Source organism: Bos indicus, chromosome 5 (assembly GCF_029378745.1).
Source record: "Bos indicus isolate NIAB-ARS_2022 breed Sahiwal x Tharparkar chromosome 5, NIAB-ARS_B.indTharparkar_mat_pri_1.0, whole genome shotgun sequence".
Classification (NCBI taxonomy): domain Eukaryota; kingdom Metazoa; phylum Chordata; class Mammalia; order Artiodactyla; family Bovidae; genus Bos; species Bos indicus.
The window spans coordinates 31,107,855-31,131,366 of record NC_091764.1 but is presented as its reverse complement, the minus strand read 5'-3'; the positions used below and the strand labels follow the sequence as shown (position 1 = coordinate 31,131,366).

Below are 23,512 nucleotides of genomic sequence, written 5' to 3'. Positions count from 1 at the left end.
AAACATAACTTTTTCTTAAAAAAAAAAAAAAAAATGAAATATTTGACTCATAAATCCACATGAAGTATTCATCAAGTTCAGCCCTATTATCTTGTGATTTTATTAAACAAATATATTCTTACCTGCAATTGGAATATCACTATGCACTTGCTTCCAAGTCATTTACAATAATGTTAAATACGACCATTTCAGGTAGCAAAACTGAAAATAGCATTATTTACAATTCTGTCCAGAAAAAAAAAATCCCTTTATTACTATTATTTTATTTTTCTCCTCTTAAAAGTCATCACCCAGTCATCACATAATGTACCTTCCCCTTCCAACCAGACACTGATTGGACTCTTTTCAAATATTTTTAGAAAATGTAAATGACTAACATTCACTTGTTTTCCTGTGCCTGTATTATTAACCAGTTCAAAAGTTACACTTAAGTTAGTTTCCCCTTTAACACTACTCTCCCAAACCAAAAATGTTAACTCTAAGTGTTCAATGATCTATTAGAGAATCCACCTACTCTAAGAATGCACTAAAGCTAAACAAGTAGCTAGACACTAAACAGGAAAACTAGAAGGCTGGATTCAGAATAGCAGTGTGATTACAATGAAAGCGATCAATACTAAATTCTAAACTTCAAACCCCAGTTCAGCAGCAAAGATCAACCACAAAAGAAATATGAAGCTGAAATTAATCACAAAAGAATTATACCATATAAAAAAATTATACTTACATTTCGATGGAACTGTGTAAAGGACTGAATCATGTAGAATCGATGCATGTACACTATAGCAGTGTTGATGGTCAATTGTGAGCTAAAACGTTCAAGTTAAGGTCCCAAAACAGACAGTACAATCCCCAAAATACAATCTCTATATGCCCCCAAAAGGACCATGCAGCCAAGCACAGTAGATGCTCTTAAATGAAAATCATACTTACCTCTTTGGGGTGTGGAGAAAGGGAATTCTCTACCCTATTGGGGGGAATGTAAACTGATGCTGCCACTATGAAAAACAGTATGGAGGTTCCTCAAAAAAACTAAACACAGAGTTGCCATATGATCAAGCAATCCCACTCCTAGGCATATATTCATAGAAAATTCTTCTAATTCAAAAAGATACATGCACCCTAATGTTCACAGCAGCACTATTTACAAAAGCCAAGGCATGGAAACAACCTAAAGGTCCATGGACAGATGAATGGATAAAGATGTGGTGCATATACACAATGGAGTATTACTCAGCCATAAAAAAGAATGAAATAATGCCCTTTGTAGCCACATGGATGGACCTAGAGATTATCATACTTAGTGAAGTCAGAAAGAGAAAGACAAATACCATATGATACCACTTTTATGTGGAACCTAAAATGACACAAATGAACTTATTTATGAAACAGAAACAGACTCACAGACATACAAAACAAACTATAGTTAGCAAAGAAGAAAGAGGGCAGGAGAGAATAAATTAGGAGCCTGGCATTAGTATACAAACTATATATATATATATATATATATATATAACCAAACAGATAACAGCATAGGGAACTATATTCAATATCCTGTAAAAAACACAATGGAAAAAGATATTTATATATACATATAACTAAATCACTTTGCTGTACACCAGAAACTAAGACAATGTTGGAAATCAATCATTGTAATTCTTCAATTTTAAAAAAAGATATCATACTTGCCTCTCAGAATTAAAAAGCAAATGTTTTCATCAAACTATTGACACTTAACACAATGCCTTCTATGAAACAGGTATTCACTATAAACTTGCTGAATTAATAAACAAGGTCTCAATATGTGTGGATCAAGAAGGAAGACAACCAAAACTATTTAAGACCTAAACCTGTCACCTGTCTACTGAAAATCCTGCCAAGGTGATCCATTATCACAGAATCTCTCTTCACACTGATTTACAACACCCTGCCCTGATCTGTCCTCTAGGTATGCTGCTGCTTATCTCATCTTCTCAAGCCCTCCCTGATCTGCCCCCTAGGTTGCTGTTCAGTTGTGTCACCAGGCTTCCCTTTTACCATCTCCCGGAGCTTGCTCACACTCATGTCCACTGAGTCAGTGATGCCATCTAGCCATCTCATCCTCTGTCGTCCCCTCTCCTCCTGCCTTCAATCTTTCCCAGCATCAGGGTCTTTTCAAATGAGTCAGTTCTTCGCATCAGGTGACCAAAGTATTGGAGCTTCAACTTCAGCACCAGTCCTTCTAATGAACATTCAGGATTGATTTCCTCCTAGGTATGTTTCCACTAATCTCCTCATCTTCTAAGCTCCAGCAATTAACTTTTCAGTTCTACTTCCCTCTGGCAACAAAACCTTCTCATAAGGTGATCCCTGGGACCAGAAACACCTTGGTATTTAATGAATTATTTGATATTCACGGAAAAGAAAAATTTCTATTTTAATTTTTAACACAATTTTTAAAGATTATGTTCCATTTCCAATTTCTACAGAATACTGGCTATATTCCTCTTGTTGTAAAATACACCCTTGGAGTCTACCTCACACCCAGTAGTTTGTACCTCCCGCTCCCCCACCCTTACATTGCCCCCTCACCTCTCCCCACTGCTAACCATTAGTTGGTTCTCTAGATCTGTGAGTCTACCTTTTTGTTTCCACCAGTTGTATTCCTTAGGTTCCACATGTAAATAACATATATTTGTCTTTTCCTTTCTATTTCACTGAGTATGATAACCTCTAGGTCCATCCACGTTGCTGTAAACGGCATTACTTCATACTTTTTTTATAGCTAAACAGTATTCCATTGCCTATATATACCACCTATTCTTTACCCATTCATCTGTCCATGAACATTCAGTTTGCTACCATATCGTGGCAACTATAAGCAATGCTGCTATGAACAACTGGGTGCTTATATATTTCCAAATGAGTGTCTTTGTTTTTTCAGATATATACCTAGGCGTGGAATTGCTGGGTCATATAGTAATTCAATTTTTAGCTTTTTGAGAAACCTCTATTTGGTTTTCCACAATGACTGCACCAATATACACTACCACCAACACTGTCCAAGGGTTCTCTTGAAAAGGGAAATTTCTGAATGCCTTACTTAAAAAGACCTCAGAAAACAATGTGGGATATACAGAGATGGGGGCTTCCCAGGTGGCCCTAGTGGTAAAGAAACTGCCTGTCAATGCAGGAGACGCAATAGACACAAGAACAATCCCTGGGTCAGGAAGATTCTCCCCCTCCCCTCTCCCCGTAGGAAATAGCACCCCTCTCCAGTATTCTAGCCTGGAAATTTTTATGGGCAGAGGAGCCTGGTAGGCTACAGTCCATGGGGCCACAAAGAGTGGAACACGACTGAGCACACAGAGTTGAGACAGTACCACAATAATACACACATAAGGAAAATACTAGGATGCACTAAAACAGAATTAAAAAAAAATTTTCTAACTCAGTACTGACTGGATGCTTAGGAAACAAACTGAATATGGGCACCAAAGACACCTTTTTTCAAGTGAGGACAACCTTAAACATACAGCCAGCAACACACTTAAATGGAAGTTGCGCCCAAAAACAAATTTTTACTTCCTAAGTGGAAAGAACTTCAAAACTCTACAGCTTTCTCTGCTACAAAATGAGTAGGCTTTCTGACCAAAACACTTAAAGGGAAAAAAAAAATCCCACTAAATCGTTTAAATATGAGAAAAACGAATATACATTAGCATTTTGAGTAACTTAAAACCCCAGAATTTCATAAAGGATTTTTCAGAACATTAGATCTGTAAGTCTACCTGCCTACAAACTAAACTGACATCGTTCCTTTCTCTGAAATACTGTAAAACTCTCAACAGTAACTACTTTTTGAACATATAAGTGCCAAATATTTTGCTGGGCATAGAAATCAAATTCAAGAGGTATCATCTCATTTTATAAACCAGTCTTAAACAACCAGTAAGGGGAAGGAATGGATTTTAAGCCAAAGCTGGGGTATTAATTCTAGGCCACCCTTTTAATAAGACCTTCAGGCACTGAAATTTCTCAAAACTCTCTTTACACAGTAAGTTTAAGAAGGCAGCCGTCAACAGTGAAACCTCCACTAGACAATTTGGGCGTAACAGAAAAGCAGAATCTCAAAGTCACCAGAACAGGAGATCACAACACACCGAAATGGTACTACTACTACTTTAAAATACAAAGTGGGAAGGAAACGCATTCCCACCAAGGCTGGTGGCACGGGTGAGCGAGCGGGAAATTAACTCCGCCTCGCTTCCCTCTCGCGAACACTTAACTTTTGCCCATCGTAGGCTCTCCTAACTAGACCCCCAGTCCTTGCCCACCCTCTTCTCGTCTAACAGACCTTGAAGACTGGAAGCAGAGCAGGGCGGGACTGACTCCAAGGCCGAAGGCCTAGGCCGCAAGGATACACGTTGAGACGTTGGCCCATGTCCTGGAGCAGATTGGCCGCCTGCTGGCGATTAGAAAGTTCTTTATCTGGATCCAAGCCAAAACGACGAGACGGGCTATTTTCCAGTTGTTCTCGAGTAAAATACCACCGTTTATTGTTGTTCTTCCTCTCTCCCTCCATAGTGCTTCAACCAGAAGGCAGCGGCGGCGGCTGCAAGCACTTCTCAGCGTCACCTAAGCGGCGACACACATCCGCTGACCGGGGGCAACTGCGACGTGACGAACTTCCGCAAAGGCCGGACGGCTAGGTTGTGACACGCTTCCGGGGAGGAAGTGCTAGTTAAAGGATCTACTTCCGGAATGGACCCCTGGTCAGCCTGCCTCCGAGTTAACAGCCAGTAGGCGATCAGAAAAACCTTGGTTCTAGGACGCAGGCGCCAGTCATGTGACCCTGGAGAGGCAAGGTGGGGTTAGGAGCTCCGCTTTAAAAAAAAAAAAAAAAAAAAGTGTCTCCTCTCGCGAGAACTATTTTGAGCCTTCGCGCCATGAGCGAGGGAGCGAGGCAAAGGCTGTGGGTGGATGGGGCTCCCGCCCTCGCGCCGCGCGGCGGTTTCTCGGAGAATTTCGCTTGTGAAGGTGGTAGCTGTACAAAACGAGGCGGATAGAGAACTTGACAGAGAAAATGGGTAAGAGTGTGAAAAACCGAAAAAAGTAATCAAAGCGAGTAGCCCTATCGTATATCGTAACATACAGCCACCGGAAGCTCTTGAATTCGTTGGTAGTAGTATAATTTACCCATTTGAAAAGCTTAAACGCGTAGCTAAATCCTCGAAAACACTAATGATTCGCCACGCTGAACCAATTTAAAGGAATAAAATAATAATTTCATTTTATTAATAATTTAGTGCTTACCACATCGCTGACTCTTAACTACACTATTCAATCGGCACAACCAGAAAAAGTGGTACTATCTTAACCCCATTGTATGACCGGATGAACTAAAACTGCTCCTTCCGTGTGGAAAACTTCCACTACCATCCTGCGCATGCACAGATTTTTAAATTCCTGTCCACTGTCAAGCTATATCCCTACTCCAAGTTTGAGGATTGTTTGTTCCTAGTGTGGGTTGCCTGGAGAATCCCAGGGACTCAGGAGCCTAGTGGGCTGCCGTCTGTGGGGTCGCACAGAGTCGGACACGACTGAAGCAACTTAGCAGGCAAGATACTTAACTTCTCTGTACCTGTTATAAATGGTGTGCAGTACATACGTTTTAGTTTCTGAAAAGGATTAAGTGATTTGATAAGTTATAAGCAGTTATAGTAGTACCGGGCACATAGAAAACATTCAGTAGGTTTCCTCATAATATTTATTACATTATGTGAAGTTGAGGGTAGGAACAATACCGTCTATGCTTTTTGTATCCTTCGCACCTACCTACTGTAGTCCTGGCCCTAGTAAATGAGTGTTTGTCAAACAAATGGTCACTACAACCTATAATAAAGAAACTGAGGCTTGGGAGATTAGGTAGTTTGTCCTACACTACACCACTTGTAAATGTAGATTTTAAAATCAAATACAATTTCATTGTTCTTGCTCTCCTGGAACAGTCAATTCACCTTGATTATATTTGAGTAATATTAGAACCTTTTGTCTTTTATAAAAAATATTTTGAGTTTTGTCATTTTTAGACACGGCTTTTCCCACTTTGAGTCTACTTCATTCTCAGAAGTATTTTCTTTTACTGCAAGCCTTCCTCTGCCATATACTGCCTATAATTAGCATTAAGTGAAAGAGGAGAGTGAAAACGTTGGCTTCAAGCTCAACATTCAGAAAACTAAGATCATGGCATCTAGTCCCATCACTTCATGGGAAATAGATGGGGAAACAGTGTCAGCCTTTATTTTTGGGGGCTCCAAAATCACTGCAGATGGTGACTATAGCCATGAAATTAAAAGACGCTTACTCCTTGGAAGGAAAGTTGTGACCAACCTAGACAGCATATTGAAATGCAGAGACATTACGTTACCAACAAAGGTCCATCTAGTCAAGACTATGGTTTTTCCAGTGGTCATGTATGGATGTGAGAGTTGGACTGTGAAGAAAGCTGAGCACCAAAGAATTAATGCTTTTGAACTGTGGTGTTGGAGAAGACTCTTGAGAGTCCCTTGGACTGCAAGGAGATCCAACCAGTCCATTCTAAAGGAGATCAGCCCTGGGTGTTCTTTGGAAGGAACGATGCTAAAGCTGAAACTCCAGTACTTTGGCCACCTCATGTGAAGAGTTGACTCATTGGAAAGGACTCTGATGCTGGGAGGGATTGGGGGCAGAAGGAAAAGGGGATGACAGAGGATGAGATGGCTGGATGGCATCACCAACTCCATGGACGTGAGTTTGAGTGAACTCCGGGAGTTGGTGATGGACAGGGAGGCCTGGCGTGCTGCGATTCATGGGGTCTCAAAGAGTTGGACACGACTGAGCGACTGAACTGAACTAACTGAAGTGTTAGTCACTCAGTTCTGTCTGACTCTGTCTGCCAGGCTCCTTTGTCCATGGGATTTTCCAGGCAAGAATACTGGAGTGGATTGGCATTCCCTTCTCCGGGGGATCATCCCGACCCAGGATTCGAACTCAGATCTCCTGCATTGTAGACAGATTCTTTACCATCTGAGCTACCATTAGCTCCATTTTACTCCAGAAAAATTGAGGAAAAGATGATAGGTACGGAGTAAAAGGATAAAGTAGATGATTGAAATAGTTAATCCCATTAGGGGATTGTAAGTAGAAGTAGTATGAGAGACCCTTGTAAGTTAATAATTACTTAAGAAAGCAGGTTTACTTAACCACAAAACCAAGCAGGCTTGTTTAGCAACAGAATCATGCAACAGAAGCAAGAGATATGCCCCAAAATAATAAAACAGTGGTGACATCAGACTCACATGCTGCCCAGTGAACTCAGTAAGTTAATGATCCCTAGGACATGCTCTCTGCACACATAAAAAACATTAATTTGTGCACCTAACTTGACCATGTAGGGACAAGAAAACCCCCCTGCTCAACCTGGAGCTGAAGCTGATGATGGAAGCGTGATGTCTACTCAAAGACAACGAAGTTCTGCTCTTCCTGCCCACTTTTCCTTTAATTATAAAACTAGCCCAGTAAGCTCTTGGGGCATGGCATCCTTTTTTCCATCTGCTCATAAGCCTCACAAGCATTCAATTTTAATAAATCACTTCTTATCTATCACTTTGTCTCTTGCTGAATTCTTTTTCTGTGCTGAGATATAAAGGACTGGTACCAGAGCTCTTCAGAGCCCCTGAAATGACACCAAATGGTTTCAAAAATACTTAATTTCAAATTATAACATTAAACATTTTTTCTTTCAAACTTTTTTCCATGGCAGACTTTTTCTGTTAATAGCAAAAGCACTTTTCAGTCATGTCATCATGAATTTTGTCTTTTAAACAGCCAAAATTATTTCTCCCAGATCCCTCTTGCCTATTTCTCTGACCAGTGTTTGTTTTCCACTAAATCTGTTGGATTGATGACTCCATTTTGAATTTGCTACCGTAGCTGTGCACCAGTCCTCCAAGAAAAAGTTCTTGTGTTTGACAGGCTTCAGGCAAAGCAAATGCTAGCCAATGGTTTACTACCCTGTCATACGGAAGAGGAGGACCTGTGTAAATCAGAGAAAGGAAATGTTCTTTGACTGAAGATAAAATTATTGAAAGTAAGCAGCAGTGACTACATAATTGCTAAACATAACTTTTTGATTCAGGACTGATTTCAAATCCCAGTTATTTTAAAACTGTCTTAACCACTTTGAAGTGTATAGTTCAGTGTCAACTGCATTGTTATGCAGCAGGTATCTACAGATTTTTCTTTTTGCATAACTACAACTCTTTATCCACTGAAAAACTTCCCAGTTCCCCCTCCCCTAACCTTGACAACTCCCATTCTGCTTTCTGTTGAATTTGAATGCTTTAGATATTTCATATAAGTGGAAAGGTATTTATTCATATTAGTGGACAGGTATTTCATATATGTCATATGAGACAGTCTCACAGGATTGTCTTTCTGTGACTGGATAATGTTCACTTAGTATAATGTTTCATTTAGTATAATGTTCTAAAAATTGCCAGTTATGTATTGACTAGCTGTGTGATCTTTTTTTAAAAAATACTTGTTATTTTTTTTCTAACTTTAAACTTCTTATTTTGTATATGGGTAAAGCCAGTAAACAGTGTTCAGTGGATTCAGGTGAACCCTGAAGGGACTCAGCTGTACATATACATGTATCCATTCTCCCCCAAAGCCCTCTCCCATCCAGGCTGGCACGAAAACTTTGAGTGGAGTTCCATGTGCTATACAATAGGTCCTTGTTGGTTATCCATTTTGAATATAGTATTGTGTACATGACCTTCCCAAACTCCCTAAATGTCCCTCCCCCCCGCAACAATAAGCTTATTTTCTAAGTCTATGAGTCTCTGTTTTGTAAGTAAGTTCATTTGTATCATTTCTTTTTAGATTCCATATATAAAGGATGTCATAGGATATTTCTCCTTCTGTCTTAACTTCACTCAGTATGACAATCTCTGGGTCCATCATGTTGCTGAAAATGGCCTTATTTCTTTGGCTGAGTAATATTCTATTGTATATATGTATCACATTTTTTTTCTTGAAAGAAAGCTCCTATTTATTTTTTATTTTAATTAAAAATATTATATGTATGTTTAGTTGATATATAATATTATATAAGCTACAGATATATAATATAGTGGTTCACAACTTTTAAAAGTTATACTCCATTAATAATTATCATAAAATACTGGCTATATTCCCTGTGTTCTCATTCTCCAATTTTTTCTACACATACACACCTGTACTACCCATTAATAGAGGAGAAAATAAATGTTAATCTAATCTGGTAAAATTTTAGATCCAATAGTTTAATTATTTCATTAAGATAGTTCAGTTTCTTCTGGTTTAACAGTCTCTTTTCAGTATTTCAAACTGTATTATCCTTCCCTTTCTCCTTGTAAAACTGTTGTCAGAGTATATGGAAGAATGTAGCTAATATGACCTAGTGTTCGTGCTGAGGAGGTAGAATCTATAAATAATCCAGTATCCTCTGTACGAATGGTCTGGTCTGGTCTGTTCTGTTCCGTGAACTTGTTCTGCACAGGTACAGTACTTCTATCTCACATTTTTGCCTTTTTTTTTTTTTTTTAAACTTTACATGAGGCTATTGCAGAACTCGACACACTGAATGAAGACTCGTACAAAGACAGCACCCTCATCATGTAGCTGCTGAGAGACAACCTCACATTATGGACATCAGACAGTGCAGGAGAAGAATGTGATGAGGCAGAAGGGGCAGAAAACTAAGTGCATACAGGGTGTCATCTTTCTTCCCCTTGAAACCTTTGTACTCATCTCCATTCCTTATTCCATTTGGATTTCCTATAGCAAAGAAACCCATTCATGTGTATGGAATCATCTGTTTATAGTCTTTTCACACTGCAGCTTTGGGAAAACTCCATTCCTTGATTTGTGTTTGTCTTAGCCTTCCTGGTGTGCAGTTACTGCTGTAGAAAAGTATTAATAGCTTCATTTCATACAAACATAAGTAACTTCCAAACACTTACGTAGAAGACTAAAAATGTATCTGGTATTTAAGTAATCTGAACCAGTTCTGCAAGTGACTGTGTTTTGTATTACTGTGAAGATATGAAAATGTAGCTAATTACAGTTTAAAGAGTGTTCTACATAACTTCTTAATTTCTACATTCCCTCCTTTACTCTTCTTCAGAGATTTCCTTTCAGTGAGCAACTTTTCCATCCTCTTAATGTATTCCTTTTTAGTAGGAATCCAGAAGTATTAGATTGAATGGAAAAGCATTCAACATTTTGGGGCTGGGGGAATCACAGATTAAATGCCTCCTGTATCATATGTGATGGAGGTCTTGTGTATCTGTGACAACAGGGAGTTTCCTTATTCACTCTCATTTGCTGCTGTTTAAGTTGACAACTTCCCTTCCCAATAAAAACTCACTTACACCTTCTGCCTTTGTAGTTCTGGTATTCACTTTTCTATGTAATAGAAGTAGCATGTTGCTGCCAGAATACAACCATTGCTTTTGGCAAATTAAAGTGCATGTCATTTCTTAATACACTAGAAAGGGGGAAAAAAGCACACAGTCCAGTCTAAAACATTAGTACTTTTCCATGCAGATCTGTGCACATGTGAGAGGGTGTCCAGTTTGTCTAGTGATTGTTATTTAGAGAGTTGGACCACTATTGTATGTTGCTAATCATTGACTGTAGTCCCAAAAAAGCCTTGTGAAAATGTTACGCCCTATGTAACAGGAGAGTAACATAAAATTACATTTTATAAACCAAAAAAAAATAAAATAAACTTTATATAATTGTATTAGTTTTGCCAAACATCAAAATGAATCCGCCACAGGTATACATGTGTTCCCCATCCTGAACCCTCCTCCCTCCTCCCTCCCCATACCATCCCTCTGGGTTGTCCCAGTGCACTAGCCCCAAGCATCCAGTATCGTGCATCGAACCTGGACTGGCATCTCGTTTCATACATGATATTTTACATGTTTCAATGCCATTCTCCCATATCTTCCCACCCTCTCCCTCTCGCATAGAGTCCACAAGACTGCTCTGTACATCAGTGTCTCTTTTGCTGTCTCGTTTTTTTTTTGAGAGTGAGAGTCTAGTGTTCCTTGCCAGAGTCCACAGTGTCAACCATTTACACCCATTCCCCTCATTCCCAGCTCAGCCTCAGCATCTTCTGCTCCATTGCCTCCTCATCACAATTTCTGGCAGTCCTCTGGCCACTAAAGGCTTCTCCATCCCTACACCAGGCCAATTTTACTAAGCCTTACAAAGGCCAAGGGCAGCCAGTGATGCTCTCTAAGGCTCATCCCTGAGTGATAGAATCTTTTTTTTGTTGTTTTTAATCCTCTCCTTTTTTAAATTTTATATTTTTTAATTTAAGGTAATTACATAATTGTGTTGGTTTCTGCCAACTGTCAATGTGAGTCAGCCATACGTATACCTCCCTCCTGAATCTTCCTCCCTATACCACCCTTCTAGGTTGTTACAGAGTCCTGGTTTGAGTTGCCTGAGTCATACAGAAAATTCCCATTGGCTATCTATTTTACATATGGTAATGTAAGTTTCCATGTTACTCTCCATACATCCCACCCTCTCCTCGCCCCCTCCCCCGCCCCCACTGCCTGCCGCACTGTGTCCATAAGTCTGTTCACTATGTCTGTGTCTCTACTCCTGCCCTGCAAATAATTTTATCAGTACCATTTTTCTAGATTCCATATATATATGCATTAGTATACGATACTTGTTTTTCTCTTTCTGACTTCACTCTCTATAATAGGCTCTATGTTCATCCACTTCATTAGAATTGACTCAAATGTGTTCCTTTTTATGGCTCAATAATATTCCATATAAATAACCTCACATATGCAGATGACACCATCCTTATGGCAGAAAGTGAACAAGAACTAGAGAGCCTTTTAATGAAAGTGAAAAAGGAGAGTGAAAAAGTTGGCTTAAAACTCAACATTCAGAAAACTAAGATCATGGCATCCAGTCCCATCACTTCATGGCAAATAGATAGGGAAACAATGGAAACAGTGAAAGACTTTATTTTGGGGGGCTTCAAAATCACTGCAGATGGTGACTGCTGTCATGAAATTAAAAGACACTTGCTCCTTGGAAGAAAAGCTATGACCAACCTAAACAGCATATTAAAAAGCAGAGACATTACTTTACCAACAAAGGTCCGTCTAGTCAAACCTATGGTTTTTCCAGTAGTCATATATGGATGTGAGAGTTGGACTGTGAAGAAAGCTGGTTGCTGAAGAATTGATGATTTTGAACTGTGGTGTTGGAGAAGACTCTTGGGAGTCCCTTGGACTGCAAGGAAATCCAACCAGTCCATTCTGAAGGAGATCAGCCCTGGGATTTCTTTGGAAGGAATGATGCTAACGCTGAAACTCCAATATTTTGGCCACCTGATGTGAAGAACCAACTCATTGGAAAAAAACCCTGATGCTGGAGAAGATTGAAGGCAGGAGGAGGAGGGGACAACAGAGGATGAGATGGTTGGATGGCATCACTGAAGCGATAGACATGAGTTTGAGTAGGCTCCAGGAGTTGGTGATGGACAGGGAAGCTTGGCGTGCTGCAGTCTTTGGGGTCACAAAGAGTCGCACATGACTGAGCAACTGAACTGAACTGATTCTATTCTTTTTGATGTGATGGTAAATGGAATTGCTTCTTGAACTTCTCTTTCTGATCTTTCATTGCTGGTGTATAGAAACGCAACAGATTTCTGTGTATTGATTTTGTAACCTGCAACTTTACCAAATTCATTAATGAGTTCCAGTAGTTTTCTGGTAGCGTCTTTAGGATCTTCTATGTATACTCTCATGTCATCTGCAAGCAGTGTTGGTTTAATTTCTTCTTTTCCGGTTTGGATTCCCTTTACTTATTTTTCTTCACTGGTTGCTGTTAGCTGTGATCTTAAATGTCATCCTGAACAGAACACCATTTGGCACACGGTAGGTGTTCACCATATGCTTATTGTCAGAATAGTGTTAACTTTCAGACACATGGCCCTTAAAGAACAACTGACAAAATCTTAGACCAGAGAAATTTCCCTTTTTTTTTTTTTTTTTTTTTACATTTTAAATAGGACTCTTTCCTGTCACACTTACAAGGCTATTCATTCTGGGTATAGGATGATATTTCATGCTTTGATCTTATTTTGCATTGTGCTTATGAATGTCATATTTAAGTCGTGTCACACATTACCATTTACTGCTTTTACAACAATTTCTCCACACATTCATGTAGTTTCCAAACAAAAATATGAAAAGATGGTGTGCTATTCATAACTATCCCCAGCTCCAAGTTGAGTGATGTGTATATTTACATAAGTTTATTACAAAATTTACTGATAGGATATATAGCATGCAATTTATAAAACTAAAATATATAATTTTCTTTATTGTAAATTTTGTATAGCCAGCTGATCCTCATGAAATGCTTGCATTGAATTTTCCCAAATCTTGAATCAAGAACCAAATGTTTGGTGACATTTGACAGACAAATACAGGCATACCTTGGAGATATTGTGGGCTCGGTTTCAGACCACCACGATAAAGCAAATATTGCAATAAAGCAAGTCATGAATGTTTTGGTTCTTAAGTGTGCAGTAGCATTATATCTAAAAAACAATAATACATACCTTAATTAAAAAATATTTTGTTGCTTAAAAATGCTAACCACCATCTGAGCCTTCCGTGAGTTGTAATCTTTTTGCAGTAGTAGCATGAAAGATCACTGACCACAGATCACTATAACAAATAATAGTAATGACAAAACATTGTGAGAACTACCAAAATGTGACACAGAAACACAAAGTGAGCAAATGTGGTTGGAAAAAAGTTTATGCTGGTAGACTCACTCCAACCTTCAGTTTTTAAAAAGCACAGTATCTGCAAAGTGCAAAAAAGTAAAGGGCAATAAAATGAGGGATGCCTGTATAGCTTTGATTGCTGGTTGACATTTTCACATACGTTAATAAAGTGAAAGTGAAGCAAAGAGACATGTTGGAACTTCACTTATTTGTCAGTGACTTGAGCAACATCTTTGCTGAATTGGATAATAGTTTTTGAATACTGGAAAAATATTTCAATTTTTTGTGCTTTTGACAATATTTAATGGCTGCAAATATACATTTTTAAACTTAATGTACATTATTAACATTTTCTTGATCACTTTTTTAAGTATAAACAGTTGACAAAGCAAATAAATTGACTGTAGTATTTGCCAATTTCTGTAGTGTAATTCTTTCACCATAGTTAATTTCAAACTACCAGTGTGACATCACTGATCATGAAATGGGGAAGAGATGAACATACCATCACATAGTATTTCCTCCATTCAGGTGTAATAGACAGGGATTCTGGTTTCCAGTATGACATATAAAGAGCTTAGGAGTTATCACTCCTGTTCTCACAACAAAAAAGTTGAACAAACTGAAAATCAGTAACCCTTCTTAGATCCATCAGAGAATCAAGGTGACAGGGCAAACCTCTACCACAAAAAAAGAAGAATCAGAACAGGCAGAACACAGAATCGTGGCTTACTAGGAGCAAAATCATGGAACCAGTAATTGATGTAAATATTTTAAGGACAATTGATTAACTACTGGAGACTGAACATGAACTTGATTGAAAGATTTCCAGAAACAAAGTTCCTTGGTGCCCAGCCTAAGTAGGTATCCACATTTTCATGAGTTTTACCTCTCAGAGCCCCACAGGTCTTACTATGAAGATAGGAGAAAAATCCTTTCATCCTTCCAATGGGGAGAGTGAAAAGTAGCCATTTTGAAATATACTAGAGCATTCAGTTCTCCTTAAAAAAGCCCTTCCCTCAAGGAAACTATTCAACAGAGCCTGACCAATGTGGGAGAAGGAGAATAAGCCAACTCCAGTTTCCTGTAGCTGTATTGTTTCATGTAAGAGGGAAAACAGACAAAAAGCATCTATGAAGGTCAGAGTACGGGGACACAATCTCACTAAAAGAATGAGACCTACAGGACACTTCCCCTCCCCGCCCTTTACCAACACATCAGTTGAGTTCCTGTAACATTAACAGGTGATTCGGTCTAAAAGAACTATAAACTCAGACCCTATTAAGAAGGAATTTCTAGGGAAACCCAAAGACATCAGAGGAAACAAGGACATCAGAGGAAATTTGACACCTACAGCTTTAACAAACAGGAAACATAGCCTAACTCCCAGCCAGACAAACATAGTACCTCAGTTCCTTTTACCAAATATATCATGTCTCACTTTCTATAAAAAGTTTACAAGGCATGCTAAAATGCAAAAAATACAGTCGGTATTTCCCTGGCAGTCCTGTGGTTAGGCTCCATGCTTCCACTGCAGAGGGGCCCAGGCTCAACACTTAGTCAAAGAACTAGGATTCCACATGCCCTGGGGCATGGCCATATATACAAATACATATTGGACAACTGGACAAATATATATTTGGCCATGCCCAGGGCATTCGAGATACATAAATATATGTACACATAAAGCAAGCATTAGAATCAGACTCATATATGGCAGAAACTGGAAATGTAACATTAATATCCTAAGAACTCTAATGGAAAAAATGGACACCATGAAAGAATCAGTGAGTGATATAAGCAGAGAGATGAAAACTCTTAAGAAAGAATCAAAAGGCTAGAATTCAAAAGCACGATAGCAGAAATAAGAAATGCCTTGATGGGCTAATCACTACTCTGGACATGACCAAGGAAAGAATCAGGGAGTTTGAAGATATGTCAGTAGAAACTTCCCAAACTGAAAAGCAAAGAGGAAAAGTAATGAAAACAACAGAACAGAATATCTAAATACAGTAGATGTAAATAACTTCATGAACATAGATCATAGTAAAATGTAATAAAATAATTAGGAAAAGATGAATTTTTAGGATTCACTACCGGCATGCTGCAATCCATGGAGTTGCAAAGAGTCAGACATGACTGGGCAACTGAACAACCACCACCCTTATTTTTAATAAGTATATTTTATTCAATTGTAAGTCTAGATAACCTGTAGATTATCTGTAATAACAACAACAATAATAATAATAGGTTAATAACCAGCTCACAAAATTCCTGGAAACTTAGCAAGTAGTTCTCAAAAGTCAGTATGAACTGGCGCAGCACATTACTCTTGAAATAACTTAAAGACTTATTGAAAGTACCATATTCAGATTTATTAATGCACTATATACATATATAAGGTCCTATTATATGCTTATATGCTGAGGAAGTTTGCATACATGATTTAATTCTGTTAACTATGAGTAGATATCACAGCCCTTTTTAATCAGTTCAAAGACACCTAGAATGTGGCAAAAATTTGAGCCCACATCAGTGGCTTCCCTGGTGGATCAGACAGTAAAGAATCTGCCTGCAATACAAGAGACCCGGGTTTGATCCCTGGGTCAGGAAGATCCCCTGGAGAAGGGAATGGCAAACCACTCTACTCTTCTTGCCTGGAGAATTCCATGGACAGAGGAGCCTTGCAGGCTATACAGTTCATGGGATCACAAAGAGTTGGACACAACTGAGCGACTAACACTTTTCACTTCACTTTTTTCAGCGCTCTTTCTACTCACTGCTTTCTGAAGCTTACAGTATAAAGAAGACTAGGACAAGAAAAAGGGTAACAAGCACTTGGTTCATCAATTTTTGTGAAGTTACTTTGTCCACTGCCATTCCATCCCTACTGTGAACCCATAAATCCTGTGCCTCCTCAGACAATGGGAGTTTCAGTCATAGTAGTTCTTCAGGACATTCAGTTCAGTTCGGTTCAGTCACTCAGTCGTGTCCAGCTCTTTGGAACCCCAAAGACTGCAGCACGCCGAGCTTCCCTGTCCATCACCAACTCCTGGAGCCTACTCAAACTCATGTCTATCGCTTCAGTGATGCCATCCAACCATCTCATCCTCTGTTGTCCCCTCCTCCTCCTGCCTTCAATCTTTCCCAGCATCAAGGTCTTTTCCAATGAGTTGGTTCTTCGCATCAGGTGGCCCAAGTATTGGAGTTTCAGCTTCAGCATCAGTCCTTCCAATGAATATTCAGGACTGATTTCCTTTAGGATGGACTGGTTGGATCTCCTTGCAGTCCAAGGGACTCTCAAGAGTCTTCTCCAACACCACAGTTCAAAAGCATCAATTCTTTGGTGCTCAGCTTTTTTATAGTCCAACTCTCACATCCACACATGACTATTGGAAAATCCATAGTTTTGACTAGATTGACCTTTGCTGGCAAAGTACTGTCTCTGCCTTTTAATATGCTGTCTAGGTTGGTCATAGCTTTGCCCCCCCAAAATAAAGTCTCTCACTGTTTCCATTGTTTCCCCATCTGTTTGCCATGAAGTGACAGGACCGGATGCCATGATCTTAGATTTCTGAATGTTGAGTTTTAAGCCAACATTTTCACTCTCCTCTTTCACTTTCATCAATAGACTCTTTAGTTCTTCTGCCATAAGGGTAGTGTCATCTGCATATCTGAGGTTATTGACATTTCTCCTGGCAATCTTGATTCCAGCTTGTGCTTCATCCAGCCCGGCATTTTCATTATGTACTCTGCATGTAAGTTAAACAAGTAGGGTGACAATATACGCCTTGACATACTCCTTTCTCAGTTTGGAACCAGTCCATTGTTCCACATCTGGTTCTAGCGGTTGCTTCTTGACCGGCAAACAGATTTCTTAGGAGGCAGGTCAGGTGGTCTGGTATTCCCATCTCTTGAAGAATTTTCCAGTTTGTTGTGATCCACACAGTCAAAGGCTTTGGCATAGTCAATAAAGCAAAAGTAGATGTTTTTCTGAAACTCTCTTGCTTTTTTGATGATCCAGCAGATGTTGGCAATTTGATCTCTGGTTCCTCTGCCTTTTCTAAATCCAACTTGAACATCTGGAAGTTCACAATTCACATACTGTTGAAGCCTGGCTTGGAGAATTTTGAGCATTACTTTGCTAGCATGAGAGATGAGTACAATTGTGCGGTAGTTTGAGCATTCTTTGGCATTGCCTTTCTTTGGGATTGGGATGAAAACTGACCTTTTCCAGTCCTGTGGCCACTGCTGAGTTTTCCAGATTTGCTTGCATATTGAGTGCAGCACTTTCACAGCATCATCTTTTAGGATTTGAAATAACTCAACTGGAATTCCATCACCTACACTAGCTTTGTTCATAGTGATGCTTCCTAAGGCCCATTTCACTTCACATTCCAGGATATCTGGCTCTAGGTGAGTGATCACACCATCGTGATTATCTGGGTTGTGAAGAGCTTTTTTGTACAGTTCTTCTGTGTATTCTTGCCACCTCTTCTTAATATCTTCTGCTTCTGTTAGGTCCATACCATTTCTGTCCTTTATTGTGCCCATCTTTGCATGAAATGTTCCCTTGGTATCTCTAATTTTCTTGAAGAGATCTCTAGTCTTTCCCATTCTGTGGTTTTCCTCTGTTTCTTTACATTGATCACTGAGGAAGGCTTTCTTATCTCTCCTTGCTATTCTTTGGAACTCTGCATTCCCATGGGTATATCTTTCCTTTTCTCCTTTGCCTCTGGTTTCTTTTCTTTTCTCAGCTATTTGTAAGGCCTCCTCAGACAACTACTGTGCCTTTTTGCATTTCTTTTTCTTAGGGATGGTCTTGATCACTGCCTCTTGTACAATGTCATGAACCTCCATCCATAGTTTTTCAGGCACTCTATCAGATTTAATCCCTTGAATCTATTTGTTACTGCCACTGTACAATCATAAGGGATTTGATTTAGGTCATACCTGAATGGTTTAGTGATTTTCCCTACTTTCTTCAATATAAGTCTGAATTTGGCAGTAAGGAGTTCATGATCTGAGCCACAGTCAGCTCCCGGTCTTGTTTTTGCTGACTGTACAGAGCTTCTCCATCTTTGGCTGCAAAGAATATAATCAGTCTGATTTTGGTATTGACCATCTGGTGATTTCCATGTGTAGAGTCTTCTCTTGTGTTGTTGGAAGAGGGTGTTTGCTATGACCAGTGCGTTCTCTTGGCAAAACTCGGTTAGCCTTTGACCTGCTGCAGGGGCAGGGGCTCTGGGTGCAGTAGACCTGGGTATGGCATAAGCCCTCTTGGAGGAGGTTGCCTTTAACCCCACCATAGAGCCACCAGAATTTCCACAGGACTGGGGAAACAGATTCTTGGAGGGCACAAGCAGAACCTTGTGCACACCAGGACCCAGGAGGAAGGAGCAGTGACCCCACAAGAGACTGACCCAGACTTGCCCGTGAGTGTCCAGGAGTCTCTGGCAGAGGGGTGGGTCAGTGGTGGCCTGCTGCAGGGTTGGGGGCACTGAGTGCAGCAGTGCCTGCATGGGACCTTTGGAAGGAGGTCACCATTATCTTCATTACCTCCACTATAGTTTGGCTTCAGGTCAAACAACAGGGAGGGAACATAGCCCTGCCCATCAACTGAAAATTGGATTAAAGATTTACTGAGCATAGCCCTGCCCATCAGAACAAGACCCAGTTTCCCCCAAGCTTCCATAAGCCTCTTAATCCTCCATCAGAGGGCAGACAGAATGAAAATCACAGTCACAGAAAACTAACCAATCTGATCACATGGACCACAGCCTTGTCTAACTCAATGAAATTATGAGCCATGACATGTAGGGCATCCAAGACGGATGGGTCATGGTGGAGGTCAATGTGGGTCACTGTAGAAGGGAATGGCAAACCACTTCAGTATTCCTGCCTTGCAAATCAATAAACAGTATGAAAAGGCAAAAAGACAGGACACTGAAAAATGAACTCCCCAGGTCAATAGGTGCCCAACATCAGTGGAGAAATAACTCCAGAAAGAAGAGATGGAGCCAAAGCAAAAACAACACCCAGTTGTGGTGTGACTGGTGATGGAAGTAAATGCCGATGCTGTAAAGAGCAGTATTACATAGGAACCTGGAATCTTAGATCCATGAATCAAGGCAAATTGGAAGTGGTCAAACAGGAGATGGCAAGAGTGAACGTTGCCATTTTAGGAATCAGCGAACTAAAATGGACTGGAATGGGTGAATTTAACTCAGATGACCATTTATCTACTATGGTGAGCAAGAATCCCTTAGAAGAAATGGAGTAGCCATCATAGTCAACAAAAGAGTCCGAAATGCAGTACTTGGATGCAATCTCAAGAGCAACAGAATAATCTCTGTTTCCAAGGCAAACCATTCAATATCACAGTAATCCAAGCCTATGCCCCAACCAGTAATGCTGAAGAAGCCGAAGTTGAATGGTTCTATAAAGACCTACAAGACCTTCTAGAACTAACACCCAAAAAAAAGATGTCCTTTTCATCACATTACCATGGTTACCATACAGACTCCACTGCTCCAGCCTGAACATTCTAGAAGAAGGCAGGGAGGACCTGAGATGGCCTTCTTCAACTTACATCTGTTAGGATATCAAAATTCCTTTCGGAGCAAGAAGAGGGACAAAACTGAAGAAACAAGTAAGGGAAACATAGAATAGAGGGTTAGAAGGGCCACTTCTTAGTCATTTCTTTTCCTACCTTGGGTTAGAGTTTTATCCCCTGAGATTAACCACTACGCTAGTTAAAATTATGGAGTAGAGACAGTATCCATTCCCTCTCCTGTCATTTAATATCCTTGTTAAGACACCCAGTTTGTTCAACTGAATGAATTCATTTGCTCATTTAATCAATATTTATTAAGCACCAACTATGTGTCAGACTTTATGTTGGTGACTAGGGTTACAAAGATAGATAGGATTAGACCTCTCTCTGCCATAAAGTGGCCGACTATCCAATGAAGATAAGTATGCAAACAAAAAAATTTGCAATATGGTGTATGATTCAGTTAAATATGGAATGTTGTAGAACCACTAAAGAGGAAGTACCTAATGCTATTAGATTGAAATGAGAATACAAGGATCCTTTAGAGAAGAACTCCCACAGGAAATGCTTCTAGAACTCAATATTAAAGGATGATTGGAATTAACCAAGGAGACAAGAAGGGAATAAAGCACAGACAAAGGAACAGAGAATTGAGAGTCTTATTAAATGAGCTCCAAGTCCTTGATTACAGATCAGTGGTAGACAGGAGCTAAGAAGCAGGTGTTGAAAACTAGGCAGGGGCCAGATAATTGAGGATTATGTTATCCATGCTAACCTTTTAACTTTATAGGAACTATTGAAAGAATTTTAGTAGGCAGTGAGTAAATAATCAGACCCATATTATATCTGCAATACCTAGCAGTGCCTCATATCTAATAGAGGTCTAATAAATGTATTTGTAGGGTGAATGAATAAGTGATACTGAATGACTAATTCTAAAGGGAGGATTTACAGGAGATGTGACAAGATTAAGATAGTAAAAGATGAATTGCTTGAAAATAAAAGAGAAAGGGTATTCCAGGCAGAATGAAGAACACATGTGAAGGAAATTAAGCGTGGGCAGGAACTGTTGCAAAAGTGGTATTGGGGTAAAGGGAGGAGATAACTGGGGAAGGATAAAGCACAAAGTTAAGGCTGAGAAGGACTGAGCTTGTGTAGGACTCCTTGGGCACTCTCTGTTCTCTAATCCTATCAAAGAAGCTCTGTTTCACGTATTTAGCATTCAGGTAAGATTTGTACAAAGGGTCCCACTAATAGACCCTGCTGCTGCTGCTGCTGCTGCTGCTAAGTCGCTTCAGTCATGTCCGACTCTGTGCGACCCCATAGACGGCAGCCCACCAGGCTCCCCCGTCCCTGGGATTCTCCAGGCAAGAACACTGGAGTGGGTTGCAATTTCCTTCTCCAATGCATGAAAGTGAAAAGTGAAAGTGAAGTCACTCAGTCGTGTCCTACCCTCAGTGACCCCATGGACTGCAGCCTTCCAGGCTCCTCTGTCCATAATATTTTCCAGGCAAGAGTACTGGAGTGGGGTGCCATTGCCTTCTCCGAATAGACCCCAGGAATCCCTTAATAGCTCTACACTCTACTTGCCCCTACCCAGCTGGGTCACAGCATTGTGCCCTGGTGAGGATAGTTTTGTCTCCAAATTAGTTCATCACCCTCTCTCAGTTCATCACCCTCTCTCATAGAAAAACACTTGGCCTAACTCACTAATTTCCCATGTTCCATTTTGGTTTATATATTGCCCTCCTGTAATGATAGTTGAGAATTTAGCTTCCCCTCTCCCATCCTAGTTCTTCTAGTATTGTTATGTCACAATTTTAGGTTTATGGTAAGAAAAATTCTAAGAATGACCCTCAATGAATCTTGGCCTTATATCATCCCCTCCCCTTTGAATGTGGGTGGAACCTCTGAATATGATGGAAAACACTCTGGTGATTGTTACTTTACATAGAAAAAAAGGAGATTATGTGAGTGGGCCTAATCTAATCACACAAGCCCTTTAAAATCTGAGTGGTTTTTTTCCAGTTAACAGAAAAAGAGGAATTTGGAGATTGGAAGCATGTAGGGCTCTGAAGATGGAGGGGGGCTGCATGCCAAGGAATGTGGGTGGCAGTTAGGAGCTGAAAGTGTCCCAGCTGACAGTCAGCAATGTCCTATAACAACAAAAACCTGAATTCTGTCAATAACCTGAATGAACCTGAAAATAGACTCTTCCTAGAGACTCCAGATAAGACCCCAGCCCAGCCAAGACTTAGATTTCAGCCTTGTGAGACTAAGTAGAGACTGCCAGACTTCTGACTTATAGAAGTGTCAGATAGTGAGTGAATGATGTTGTTGTTTTCAGTATTTATTTATTTTTGCTGTGTCTGGTCTCAGTTGCGGCAGATGGGCTCTCCCATCTTAGTTGCAGCATGTGGGATCTTTCGTTGGTGCTCATGGGAATCCTCTTCTAGTTGCAGCATATGGGATCCAGTTCCCTGACCAGGGATTGAACCCTGGCCAGCTGCATTGGGAGAGCAGGGTTTTAGCCACTTGGACCACCAGGGTATTGTTTTAAGCCACTAAACTTGTGGTCATTTGAGATGTAGCAGTAGAAACCCTAATACAAGCTTATATCTATAGTCTTGTAGTCTTAAAATATGTAAAAATTGTTTACTTCTAAGGCAATTAATTTGACTATAATAACTTTTTTGTTCAATTTTTTGTTTATTCCTAGAGTTAAGAACTGCCACCATTGTTTTTTCCCCCCATTTGCTTGGTTCTCTGCTATTACTTCAACAACTCTATCCAATGCCCAGTGATATTTTTTCCAGTCATTCAAAACACAACAAGTAATCTACCAATTCCTTTTTTCCCAAACTTCTCTCTCCTACTCCTACATTCTGCCTTCTATTCCTGGCACATAGATCTTTCCTAAAACTTGCTTTTGCCTCTCTCCAAGATTTTATTCCCTATTTCCTGGATTCTTTCTTTCTTGGTTTTACTCTCTCCTTTTCCTGGAATATATCCTTGACTAGCTTTCTATGAATGTACCGGAGATATATTTTTGAGTGAAGAATGGTTTTAGACTACCATCACACTTGATTGTCAGCTTTTCCAGATATGGAATT

General features: G+C 39.8%; 2 protein-coding genes across 4 annotated transcripts in view; one reads left to right on the top strand and one right to left on the bottom strand.

Moving 5' to 3' along the window:
* Positions 1–4,683, bottom strand: part of CCNT1 (cyclin T1) — a 40,751-nt gene extending 36,068 nt beyond the window's left edge. The window contains exons 1-2 of the mRNA XM_019960688.2: positions 4,404–4,683; positions 728–809 (exon numbers count right to left, since the gene is read on the bottom strand). Of these exons, the coding sequence (XP_019816247.2) occupies positions 728–809; positions 4,404–4,564 (243 nt within the window). The 5' untranslated portion in view covers positions 4,565–4,683. The remainder of the gene's footprint in view (positions 1–727; positions 810–4,403) is intronic.
* A 174-nt stretch (positions 4,684–4,857) lies between these two features.
* SPMIP11 (sperm microtubule inner protein 11) overlaps positions 4,858–23,512 on the top strand; it is a 44,468-nt gene continuing 25,813 nt past the window's right edge. Inside the window, exons 1-2 of one of the 3 annotated variants that reach the window (XR_002180718.2) lie at positions 4,858–5,069; positions 9,635–10,445. Coding sequence is in view for 2 of the 3 variants with exons in the window: in XM_070789191.1 (XP_070645292.1) it covers positions 20,417–20,495 (79 nt within the window). In the remaining variant the exon portion in view is untranslated. Of the gene's footprint in view, positions 5,070–9,634; positions 10,446–20,362; positions 20,496–23,512 lie in introns of those variants that run through there. The other 2 variants (XM_070789192.1, XM_070789191.1) reach the window with 2 other exon arrangements.